This window comes from Struthio camelus, chromosome 3 (genome assembly GCF_040807025.1).
Source record: "Struthio camelus isolate bStrCam1 chromosome 3, bStrCam1.hap1, whole genome shotgun sequence".
NCBI classification, from domain to species: Eukaryota; Metazoa; Chordata; class Aves; order Struthioniformes; family Struthionidae; genus Struthio; species Struthio camelus.
Window position 1 is genome coordinate 41,812,160 of NC_090944.1, and position 13,018 is coordinate 41,825,177.

General features: G+C 36.5%; 1 protein-coding gene across 40 annotated transcripts in view; it reads left to right on the plus strand.

The window, feature by feature from the left end:
- Positions 1–13,018, plus strand: part of RIMS1 (regulating synaptic membrane exocytosis 1) — a 361,088-nt gene that overhangs the window by 245,354 nt on the left and 102,716 nt on the right. For 16 of the 40 annotated variants that reach the window (XM_068937547.1, XM_068937513.1, XM_068937514.1 and 13 more), the window contains 2 exons: positions 4,408–4,479; positions 11,246–11,358. In XM_068937547.1, coding sequence (XP_068793648.1) covers positions 4,408–4,479; positions 11,246–11,358 — 185 coding nt within the window. Of the gene's footprint in view, positions 1–2,114; positions 2,193–4,407; positions 4,480–9,688; positions 9,872–11,245; positions 11,359–13,018 lie in introns of all 40 variants that reach the window. The other 24 variants (XM_068937519.1, XM_068937521.1, XM_068937545.1 and 21 more) reach the window with 3 other exon arrangements.

Consider the following 13,018-nt stretch of genomic DNA (forward strand, 5'->3'; position numbering starts at 1 on the left):
GTTCTTCAAAGTAATTGTCTCCCCATTAGATGCAAATTTATGGGTATAGATGTTCTTGACCTTTTCTACCTCCTTCACTCGCTGCTCAGGAAGAAAGTGTCTGCTGGGGCAGTTTTCAGGAATGGAGAAGAGGTTAGGAGAGGGTAGAAGACCACATGTTTACTGTACCCTCTCACTGTTGAGTACAGAGTCTTGTCTCGAAGTGGCAAGAGACATGAGTGAGCATCGGTAGATAGACTGAGGTTTTCTCTCCAAGACTTTCCATTGTATCAAATTCTCTATGAAAACTATATAGAGACTCAGCCTTCACCATAGTTAGAAAAAAAAAAAAAACTTCAACGGCTTCAGCAGTCCCACAAAATCTCCTGGATGGCTGACACTTGCTGGTTATGTTTCTACAGAAAAATCTAGGAAGACCCCGCTATGCAGACATATCCCCCTAAATCGGAAAAAGAAAACCGACGTGAATCTAGCATAAAGGCTCTCTGTGTCCCTTCTCTTATGTTACCATAAAGAAACATTAGTTAATTTCTTTCTGAAATAAATAGCGGTATTTTATAGATTTTTGAAAGAAGACTTGCTTTGGAAATAACAACAAATAGAATACAACCTTGATTGTTTTTCATCTGTTGATGAAATCTAAGAACTATAGCATTCATTTCACAAAACATAGGTGTGTTTTTTCTGTGATCTGTGGTTCGGCTTCATTTCTGAAAGCAAGCCTGATAAATTTTACTTTGCCCAACAATCTTGTTGGCCTCAGAATAGATACAGTATTTTTTCTAAATGCTATATTTGCTGTGTAAGCTTATCTGTTTCAAAGAATTTCTAGCGCAGACCTCTTGTGTTCGGCTCTAATTCCTTTTACCCAAAATGCCAATCCAACTCACATGTAAGATGGAGTAAGTGGGACAGCAGCTTTCACAGATGTAACAACTCCTGCAGTGTTTGATGAAGTTACTCAGATGGGGAAGTTATCTATGTGTTTGCGGGAATATGTCTAAAATGAGAAATATTTTTCCCACTTTCTTAAGAGGTATTCAAAAGACAACAAAATAAATTTCAAGCAATCATGTTAAGAAAATTACTTTAGAAATTTACTTTAGAAACATTGTCACATGTTAAGAATATGGCTATATGTAGAAATCAACGCTTTCCATTGTATTATCAGTCGTAAGATAACTGTTCACCTTTTTCAGTGGTTGTTTTGCTTTTACACTCATGACCTTAAGAGGAAAGGTCACCTTTGCTCACCGTACTGATATTTTAGATGCAAATTTATTACATACCCTACTTTATTAGTAGACTATGAATTTTGCTGACTTTGCTCAGTAAGAGATATATTCAAAAAAATATTATATTAATACACCTTATCATGAAAAAGTTTTATTTTGTACCATACGCTCCATTTGGTAATCAACAAGCCAATAATATTTATGCCAAATTGGAAGCTGTGAACAAATTCTGAGGTTCTTAAACTGCTTCAGCATAAATGATAATGCTATAGAAGTTAAGAAACATTCTGAATGTCATTTGAATTTTTAAAATATGTAATAGTACTGAGACAACTTTTTTGCTCTTGTTATTCAATTGTTGTTGTTACTTATTTATCACTGTAGCAGAACACTTTGCAATAGAATATGCAATTTTCATCTATATATGAAATTTGTTTGAGTTTTCAATAGAATTTGACAATATAATGGTAAAATATGTATTTTTAAATCCTAAGTGGAAGGTTTTGGATATACATTGATATATTACGCTAATGAACAAATCCTGTAGATTAATTCTCGGAAGGAATAATGGTAACCTACAGTGCTGGCATTCAACCTATAGAATAAAGGGGTTTTTTTTAATGTTCTATGCCTTTCACTATTTACTTATTGCACCGTATTTTGTTAAAATGACACCTCAGAATTTCAAAATTCGCTTAAAGTATATTGTTAAATCGACAAAAGGGTAAATGAGGATCACAGCCTTGCTCAGCAGATAGTGCCTTAATGCTTCTGGTTGGTATGTTTGACTGCATGTCTCCACCTTCACTGCATGTGACCATCTCTCTGTTTCTGCTCATTCTGTCCAAATTCACATCCATGTTTCCAAATTTTGTGAAGAACAAGGACGCTGGAGTCTTGCATTCCAAAACAGGACAGTGTAGACCACCTAAGTGCTAAACCTGGAGCAGCACAGAGGTATCCTTATTTACTCAAATTTTAGTTCCAAGTAAATGAGGTACTGGTTGTACTTATGCACTATGAGTAATATTGGTAATGCTCTGCCTAATATTTTTTACATATTTACCTTTTTATTCTTTTTATGTATAAGTCTATGATATGCATGTATTGTTCATACGTAAGATTTAATCCTCTATTAAGTACATTTAAAAGGTAAATTTTAATATGACAGGAGTGTCCTTCTTATCCCTAACGCACACTTTGTACATCTTGTGTGGACCTGAATGAATGCCTGCCTGTGAATAGGTGCTTGCTGAGGCCCGCAGCACACGAGAGCTGAGCCAGGACTGAGTGTGCTGTAGTATGGTATTGAGATACGCAGCATGTGTACAGCATCATCTGAGCAGGAGGGAAGAAGCAGAAAGGAGATAGCGACTTTAAGGATATTTCTAAGATGTGCTGCTCTCAGTGGCAGCACGGAGAGCAGAGAACTATGTTCAGCACACTAGGACTATATATTTGTCACTTTTCACAGAACGACGTTTCTTACTCTCAGCTTTTCTCTGCCCAGTCTTTTTGAGGGAACAGAACGAAGCAAAGGAGTCACTATGTGCTCTGCTTTTCCGTTGCTGTTAATGTCACAGTCTAAGCAAGCGATGTAAAAGCATAAGGGGAAAATAAATCCCCGAGCAAACCAAATAGAAGGTGAAGTTAGGGACAGAGTGTCATTTAAGTGATAATGCTGCATTCGGTGCATCTATGCATAAGTTTAAATAATTTGCGAACCTTAGGGTTTAAGTGAAAGTTGCAGCATTTAGTATGAGTTTCCTTATGTGTACACCTTGTATTTGTCCTGGTAAAGAAAAAAAAGATAATGACAAAAGATACTGGAGAAAAGAGTCTGAGAAGAGCAAAAGGAATTTTAGTTTGTAATCTGAGAGAGTATGTGTTGTAAGAACATGTATTCTTTTAAGAACTGGAAACCGTGCAGTAATGATCGCTGTTTCTACAAATTTTTTTTCTTTACCATTTTGTATTTTTTTTGTTTGCTCTGAAGCATACTGTTACAATATAATGCTGCAGTGGGTATACAAATCATGAAAATCCACTGTGATTATATTCCCTGGGCATAATTTGGTATAACAGCTGTTTAGGTATCTTCCAGCTCAGAAACTGGAACTCTATTCATAACCACCAAGGTTTAAAATGACATCTTAAAATGTTTTTTTTTATTTTTATTTTTTATCTATTTGTTTTACCCTGAGTGATTCTTTTCTAGCTTAATATATGACATTGATTATATCTGTGCAAGATCCTTACATATTTGATTGTCATCTTTCCTGTGTAACATGCAGTTTGGGATTTGTCAGCACTTCTGGTTTAACCATGAATAATAATCATTCCCTGTTTTTGTCCACTCTTGAAATATTTTATGTGCTCTTTATTCTAAAAGACTAAAGTATGTTGATGGTTATCAGAAGTTTCACCTTGTAAATTCTAATTTGTAAATACCCACATTACTGTGGATAGTAATAGAAATTCTATGACGCAGAAGACTGTTGCAGAGATTTCTCATTATATATATATATCGTCCTGGGTCATAAAGCTGAAGCATGGTTTACTGTCATTCTCAAATCCATTGACTTGGATAATTGCTCATTGTTACTATTTACTACCAAAGTAAATACTTAGGTCACAAAGGTAACTAATGCCTTTCCAAAATGTGGCCCTTGAAAGAAACACCTGCTTTGCTGCGTGAGAGGTGATTGACTGGCGTCTGATCTAGGTTAAGATAAAAAAAAGTTTTTTTTAATTATATTTAATATTATTTTCTGATCCTTGCTGCAACAGTTTTTTCTTGCTGCCTACTATGCATTTGGTTTTTGGTGCTGTCAGTGGAGGACTAAAAGGCCTGTGAAGGAAGGCGTTTCTAATCAAATACAGATTTTTAAATGGGAACTAGCTGCATGTTCAGTCAGGGTTAATGTTACATTCCCTATTTTGGTACCTCATAGCCTTCACACCATCAGGCTCAAACAAAGCTAATCAAAGCCCTGATTTCACCCAGTTCACCAGCCTGGTCAGGAAGACAGTTGTCACTTTGTCATCTGTCAACCATTTCTGTCATTACCTTTACCATACATTATTAAATATATAATCTTCATAAAATCTTCATATCTTTTGTATTCTTTTTCTTCTTTGTTTATTTCTTTTCTGACATCTCATTTCACAGGCAGTCGAGAAAAGTGGAAAGATATAGCAGCCAAAAACAAACTAGGAAAGGCTCCGCAACTGAAACAGAAAGGTAGGAATGATGATATAATATGCAGTAAACATCTCTTATAATCAAACTGATTGCAGTGTTTCAAGTATGCATCTAATATTAACTGTTAAAGCAGAAAATGTGTAACAGTGCCAAAAGCTACGTTGTCCTAATTTACAGTAGCATTTAGTCTGTATCTGTATTACTACCAGTGCTTGCGATGTTGCTATACATACAAAATTTTTCTGGCTTTCTCCATTGTTACATATAAACTGAAAGGTAAAGATCAACAGTCCATTCAAAGAGCCAGATCCACGACCTATTGCCACTACCTTGATCTGTGTAAGATGCAATTTGGAGCAGAACACGTAGCATATTTCATTAGTATGTAATTAAACATTTCTTGTGCTTTACTACTAAATTTATTTTTAACATCTTTGTTTTTTATAATAACTGTGAGGATGAGAAAAGTGTATAAGCAGATTATTAAGTCAAGAGACCTGTGATCAAATTACAAATGAGCAAATAGCATGGCATAGTGTACTAATGCAACATAAAAGCTACAGCACAACTGATCTCACACATGCACAAAAATGGCAGTTTCAAGTATGCATTTTACCTGGAGAAAGACCTTTCTTTTCAAAGATACTAATTTCACTTTATAGCATAAAAATGGTAAGTTCTACATTTAAGTAAGTAAAGAAAATCTTATAATCGGGCATTATATAAAGTTAATAGCAACACTGGGACTTAAATTCTGCTTTCAGTGAATCTTCCTGTACATTTATTATGATTGCAACTTTCAGCTTTGATTCTACAGTTATTTAGGGTTATGTATTCAAATTCTAAAGAAAAAATGGGAGAATAAAGGAAAGATAGATACTGAACCATGACTAGACCTAATTAAGTTCTAAAGTTTGTCTCAGCTGAAATATGAACAGTGACAAGGGGTAAGATCTTGCTCTTGCTAGAAAGAGATTTATGTGGGTGTTGATTAGCACACCTGTTTACCTTGTGAGGTTTGAAAAACTCACAGAAACTCACTTAGAAAAAAAAATTTTTTTCTAATCTTTGAACAGTAAAGGGAGCTACTGCTTCCCTGACTTGCAGTGGGGGTGAAGCTACAGTTGTTGATAATCATTCATGCTGTGTGGCTGAAGAGCTTGAAAGAAGCTGGAAAGGAAGATAATATGGGAGAGGGATAGAAAGTAAATGGAGAGTTAAAAATGAGGTGAACTTAAATAGAAAATATGGAAGCATAAAGGATAAGTAAGAGAGTTCAGAAAAGAAAGTGATGGTAAAAGGACAAGGAGAAGAAAATGAGAGAAACCGGCAGAGTCCAAAGGAAAACCCACAAGACCTGCATCTGGAGAAGCCGGTATATCTGTATGTATGTTTACATTTCAAACTTGAAATGGCATTGTGCAGCCTGAGGCTGTCTTCTAAATTCGTCGTCAGTGCATAACTCAAAAAACATGTACCTCACTAAATTTTGTGGTTTTATGCTAATCTTATACGGGGAGTGTGAATCGTAATTTGGAAATACTTGGAATTTCAAATATTGCAGATGGTAGGAACTGATTTGCAGGGACTGTGATTGTGAAGTGTTATGCTGAATACATTAGCAGCACAGGGACTCCACCTCTAAGGATAAGCATGTAGTTATATTTGAGAAGAAATGGGCTATTCGAGGCTTAGGCAATGTGTTTTTCTGCTTAAAATGACCACTCTAGGTCTGATTTTTTTCCTGGACATTTCAGAGCTTCTTCAGAGTTGTAACTCAAAATAGAACATATATTTGAGCATTTCTTCAGGTATATGAGAAAAAGTGACTCTGGAGGCAACTGTAAAATATTGCATACAGTGTCTTATATGCAGAATTTCTGTGGAATTTAATGGATTGAAAATTGGTACTAAAGAGATCTTCAGTTGGACCGTTGAGTAGTGTGCTGTGCTTGGAAGACTCTTTTCCATTTTTCAGTGATCAATTACCAGGTAATGACTGTAGTCACCACTTAATGCTAAGCATATTGTTTTTTAGGCAGTGCAAAGTCTTTTGACAGATGTTTAGGAAAACTAGAAGAAAGCGGGGTTTTTTGCCCCAAGTTAGGAAAGTTTCCAAAAGTGTCAGCCCACATAGCTACTTTTTTAATGTTCCAGCAGAAACGAGAGAGCTGTGATTTCTAATGATTTTAAAATCGATGAACCCAGTGCAGCAGCCATGTAGGGGAAAGTGAATTATGCCTGTTCCTTTTGCTCCTTCATAGCCTGTGGTATAGGTTTCTATTTTCCTTATTCACTACTGCTGGATGTTAGGAACAAAAATGTCTAAACAAATCTGAGGGCTCTAGTTTAGTATTTAATCCAAAAGTTAGTATCGCATTAATGCCAGAAAGTTTTGTTAACAGGCCAGGCAAATGGTAAATACAACTCAATATTAGTTCTTCCTCAAATATCCATTTTTGTCTTAGATTTGGCCCTTATTTTCCAATTTGCAGATCTTGACAAGTTAAGCTGATTACTGAGAATAAGAATCAGCATATTATCAGCTTCTTTATAAAGCCCTTCCACACGATACGTAAGATTGTTTCTATGTATTGTGATATCTTAGGAAATTTATGTAAATAGAAGAAAGCACATCCTTTCAAAAGAGTTTACGGCCGTTAAGAGTTCTCTTACTAATTCCGTAGCAAGCCTTCAAAATGGGACTGTAAACTTGTCTGAAGTGGTAAAACTGCTTACATGAACATCTAAAATTTTTTGTGTCTGTATGAATGAGACTACAAAACTATAATGAAAAATGGGTTCATACCACTCTTGATTTGTTTTCTTTTACCCCTAACTGCTCGCCCCAGAAATGCCACAGTGGAGGTTACCTGTCAGGTTTTTATGCATGACATTATGGTACAGTGTTTAACTGCATGGTATCCGCTATATTTTCCATAGGACGCTCTACCAAAGGTGTGCTGGATCAATGGTGATCACACAGTTTTAGTTTTTCTTCAGAGTTCCATATGCAGCAGCATGTTTCAATTAGTACGTGGCAGTCAGACATGAGTCTGAAGAGAAAGGAATTTGAGTTTTCTCATGGGAAAGCAGGGCTGGAACGTCTAGATTCCCTGACAGACCATTGCCAGCTGGGTTAATAGAGTAGCTGTTTGCAGTGTTACCGTCCCCCGTGAGGACCAACAGTAACTGGAGATGACATATGCTCATATGTGCGGTTGCAGTCTCATTGCTCACCACGTCTCATTCCTCTCCTAATGTATTTTGCTTCTGTCTCGGTTCCTCAGTCATACACAAGCTTTTGTCTCCCGTATTTGTTCTCTTTTGTCTCATTCTCCTGACAAGCTATTTGCAGGATTCTTCCTCTCAGCAGCTGATCTCTCTTCTAACCCAGTAAATCCTTAATTCCTTCTTTTTTTTTTTTTTTCAGTTTCCTTTTAGCTCTATCCTCCATTTTCACCCCAGGCATTTTTGTCTCTATCTAAAACCCCGGCTAATGCAAGTATTGAGCATGATTTGTCTTTATTTTAATTAGGCAGATCCTCTATTTTTGTCTAGTGGTCTGTAAAGAGGGTATTACTGAAGGAACAGGAATAAGTTTCTGAGTCTCAGGTTAGGTGCCTGTTCTGTAATTGAAACACAAGTTCTCCTAATGCTTCATTGGACTCTCAGATACTAATTCCAGGATAGCGAGCCTCAAAAATGAAACAAATTGGAACTGAGCACACAATGACCATGATAAATTTGGGCATATTTTCATTGTGAAAACAGAGCGGGATCTGTACTGCCTTATATTGGATGTTTAAAAGCAGGTTGTGTGCGATAGCGTGGATTCGCTTTACAGTCAACACAGAGACACAGGAATTTTCAGAACTCAGTTCATCTTCCTTATCTTTGGTTTCTCTTGCAACCAGGTGAATCAGTCTCTGCAAGAACAGTACAGGTGTCCCCAGGGCAGGCCTGGAATTAATGTTAAGCTTAAAAGAAATCCAGGGGATGGAAATATGCAATTAGAGTATCCAAGCAATTTATTGCAATCCTTTAACAATGTCATAAAAACCCTCTGTTTGTGATTATGATTAGAGTGGTTTCCTGTCCAGAACACAACCACAAGACAAAGCTAAAGATGGGAGGCATCTTATGTCACACTCTCCGCCTTGTCAAAAGATTTTTTTTTCAAATTTGGCACTGGCTTAGTTCTTCTCTAAAGAGATGAGGCCCCCATCTACAATTAATAAAATTACTGAAGTGTGGCAGTAACCAGTCTTGCTTGTAGCTTCCATTCTATTGAGGACCAAGTGAGAGGACAGCTATTTCGAGAACGATGTCTTAACTGAACCAACGGTATGACTGAGTGTAAAAGAGGTAGCAACTAGTTCTGATAATGCTTATTTAAATAGTTTGAAGTAGAAAATTAGTTTTAAAAGAAGTGAAGAAGTTTTCAATTATGAAAAATAAACGGAAAAGTTTTTTGGTATCTTTTTAAAAAAATGGTAGTGCACACCTAGAAAGCTTGGGGAGTGCATTGTTCTGTTGTTATGATAGTTAGAAGGAAACAAAAGCTCTAACACCAGGTGCTAGATTTACCTTATCACTCGCTAAACCTGTAATGTTTCAGGTTATCTTACATGTACAATATATGCGATTATTAAACTGCTAATCATTATGTTTTATTATTCTAACACAATTAATCATTTTACTGCATATGTTAATGATGTTTTCATTAGTGATCCTTCAGAACTGTATTTCTGTGTTAGGGCTTACTGCAGAAAGATACTGAAATACGTGCCTTATTTCAAGCTCCTAGGGCGACCATATATATGCTTACATAGGGTCCTTTTTTAGGACATTAATTGGAATCTAGTTAACATTTTTAATAGAAATAAAACATGTACTTTGAAAACAGAAATGTGTTGTGTTAAAACTAGGTATTCAAGCCTACTCTCTGGTAGCGCTTTTCTATGATGTGTGTTAGCCTGTTTGCTGTGTTTAAGAGGCAGCTGAAGTTTTTGGCCAAGTGCAGTTTATCAGCTCCACAATTAGGGTCATGTGTGTGTGCAGTTGTGAGTGTTCTGCAGTTTGTCGTTCTGAAAACGGATTTGTAATCTGAATTAATGACTTCAGTTTGAAATGTCAATACTGGTCCTGCAGCTGGGATCCGTAATGTTCTTTGGTGGAGGGGGGCATGGGGGAGTGTGCCTGGAGCTAACAACTGAACAGTTTCTTTTTGGCCCTGATGTTTTAGGGGTCTGCTACCATGTCTTTCTAGAAGGGGACTTCCAACCCCACGAACAGCTGAACAGCCAGTCATTAGGGGGAAACATCACACTCGCTCGAGGTCGAGTGAGCACTCTAGTATCAGACCATTATGCTCTGTACATCACCTAGCGCCCGGAGGGTCGGCGCCACCTTCTCCACTTCTGACAAGGTTGCTATTACATGTACAGCCCAGCTTTCATGTTCTGCCTCCCAGGTGTCAGTGTGGTGTTGTACTTTCCTGAGCATACATGGCGCATTCACTCATTCTGGCACTGTAGATTATCCTCTTTTCATGGTATTTACACTTCCCCCATATCCTTTACTCCACCTAGCTTCACCATCCAGATGGTACTTTTTACTGCTGAATTTAAATAGTTACGCAGTGTAAGAGTAAAAATTTGACTGTGCTTTGTCCTTCCATTGTTGTGTTTTGTTTTGTATCCATATGAAAAATATCAAAGCATTTTGCTTAAACACTGTGCAGGAAATGACATGCTATTCACACGGCTAACTCTCATCCCGCAGGCTAAGAGATCAGTTGATCTACGTATTATGAACGCTAACAGTATTTTGAATACGTAGAAATGTTTTGCTTGAAATTGCAAATGGTTGACAAATTATCCACTTGCAACTTTAGTGCAGTAGATAAACAGTGCCTACCCACTATGATGAGTGTAACATTACTGTAACTGGCAAGGAAATTTGAAGGTAAGCTCTCCCTCTGAGCGGTCAGCATCTTCTCACCTTTACTTTTTTTTCCCCTAGTTGGTAGAGGTGGTCTGCCTTGCAAACTTACCAGCGTTCCAAAGATGTGTAATGTGTTAGACTCAGATACTCAGTACATCTGTAAGAAACCAAGTAGCCAAGGTGCTCTGAAGTAATACTAGCTAGAATTCAGCCAAAGTTAATGGGATTAAAATATTTATTTAGGTGGGGGTATGAAAAGTCTTGCACATTGTTCTTCGCGTGTTCCATTTTGTACTGTGTATGTGCAGACACACGCTCGCACGCAAGCAATACCAACATTAGTAAAGGATTTTTTTGTTGTTGAAGTTCAGGAAAAAAAAAAAACACATTATCCCATGGCGTTAGATGCTTGCAGTCCCATTCTCTGTGGCTTCATATAATTATTGCATCAGCACAAAGGGAACACAAATGTTAATAAAACATACAGGTGGCATTTTGTACCGTCTTTATACCAGTGCAGCAGAACAATCATACTCTTAGAATTGTGGTTTGTAATCACAAATGGTTCTTAGAAAACTGCTTACAGTTCAGTGGGTTTTGACTAGTACTTTCTCAGAGAAAAAAAAAGACTGAAACTATTTCTCCTGAGTTGAAGGTAGTTAGAGAAACTAAAGATAAAACCATATAAATTCACTAGGTATCCAGACCTCAGTATGCGCGTATGGCATACACCAGATACTAACTAACTACTTCAAACCCATCTTCTGTATATGCAACTGAATGTGTGTTTAGCACTCAGAATATGTAAGTTCTCTTCATTTTAGTTATTTTATTTTTATCTTCATTTCATCTGCAGAATACATCAACAAGGAAGTCCCTCACAGTCTCCTCCTGCAGACACATCCTTCAGCAGTCGCAGGGGAAGACAGCTCCCGCAAGTTCCAGTAAGAAGTGGCAGTATAGAGCAAGGTATCAAATAATGAGCTTATCATAGCTCAGACTCTTTGATTTCTTACCTTTCTTTGCTTTACTTAAAGTCTGCTTTTGTAACTAGGTATTCAATGCTCTATTTCTACCCATAAAGCAATAGAAGAGACTGAAAGCCTTTTTCTAATCTGGAAAGTCCAGCAGAGTTTGACTAGCTTATTACGCATGATATAATTGCCTTAATTTTCTAGTATGCTTTTTTGTCTGTCCACTTCAAAAATTCTATTCGAGTCATTATAGTTTCCATTCACACTTATCCATGAACACATATTTAGTTTGTGTTCAGTTAAAGAAATGAAAGGACAAAATTTGGCAACAGAACAGTGTTATTCATTTCTTATTTCCTCATTTATATTAATTGTTGTTCATTGCTGACATATATATATTTGTTTATTATTTATTTATTTTTTCCTCTGGAATGAGACATTGGTCCAGTGAGTAAAAGAATGAGAACAATCAGCATGAGAAATGTGAAAGCATAGGTCATCTGCTGTTACATTCACAAAAATAAACGGGTCAGGAAGGAGAACTGGTCTTTTTTGGAAAGAACAACGTAGGCCTAGTGGTTGTGGAAGATGTTTTTTGCATACAAATATCAAATGAGCATGAATATTGCTCTTTCCTTTTCTAGCAACAAGTTGCACACAGAGTATGAGCTATTATGGTAAAATGAAATGGCTGTAAAATTAATTTTAATTTCACAGTGGGTAATATGTTACATTTAGGTTGTTTTATGTCTTTGAAAGTCTGTTTTCTCATTGACTGCAAGTAACAACTCAGATTGTGGTATACTACAAGGTTTTCTTCAACATGGAAATGAAAGGAATGCTTCTAATGTTACTATATTGTAGCGCTTCTGCAACAGTTAATGGACCTCTTTCTTGAATACATAACGCTGAAGTTAGAGTACCATAGCTTTTTTATATGATGCGCAATGGTTTACGTTGACATACAGTCAGCTTACACTAATTTTGTGGCTTTGAACTGTGGTGGCATACTACACTTTCAATTAACATGTATCAGAAATGTTTTCTTGTTTAATACATGTTTATTCTGAATGATTAATGTACTAGTACAAGTGGTTCTTACTCAGTTTAAACTTTATATTTGAGTGTTCTGCTTTTGTTTCCTAATGAACTAAGGACTCTCTGGATTATAAACAAACTAAATTTACGGCTTCTGTTTTTACCTATTAGCAAGTTGGGAGTTTTTTAGGGAAACATAATGAGAGATGAATTCATGTTTGTTTCATATTTCTTTGCAATTCCAGAACTTGGTAGAATATATAATGGTAAATTAGCTTTTAATTTAATTTTAATTTCGCTTTCCTTTGGGTATTCATCTATCATCTTTCTCCTATTTTGAGTAACTAGTATGTTGTGAATAAAATGCCATGAAAATGACTAGAGGTGGGTTGTATTTATACAGAAGAGCAAAAAAAAAAATCGAAAGTTAAACAGAAGGCTAAAGCTGTTGTAAGTTTAGAAAGCTGTTGATACTGCGAACAACCCTGAAGTAATGCTGTTTCATTGAATACATATTTATACCTGTGATAGATGCGCTTGCGACATGTATAAAATGTACAAGGAGGAGCTACTTATCCTTTACCTCACTGTTGTGCATTATACCCCCTATGTCAGTT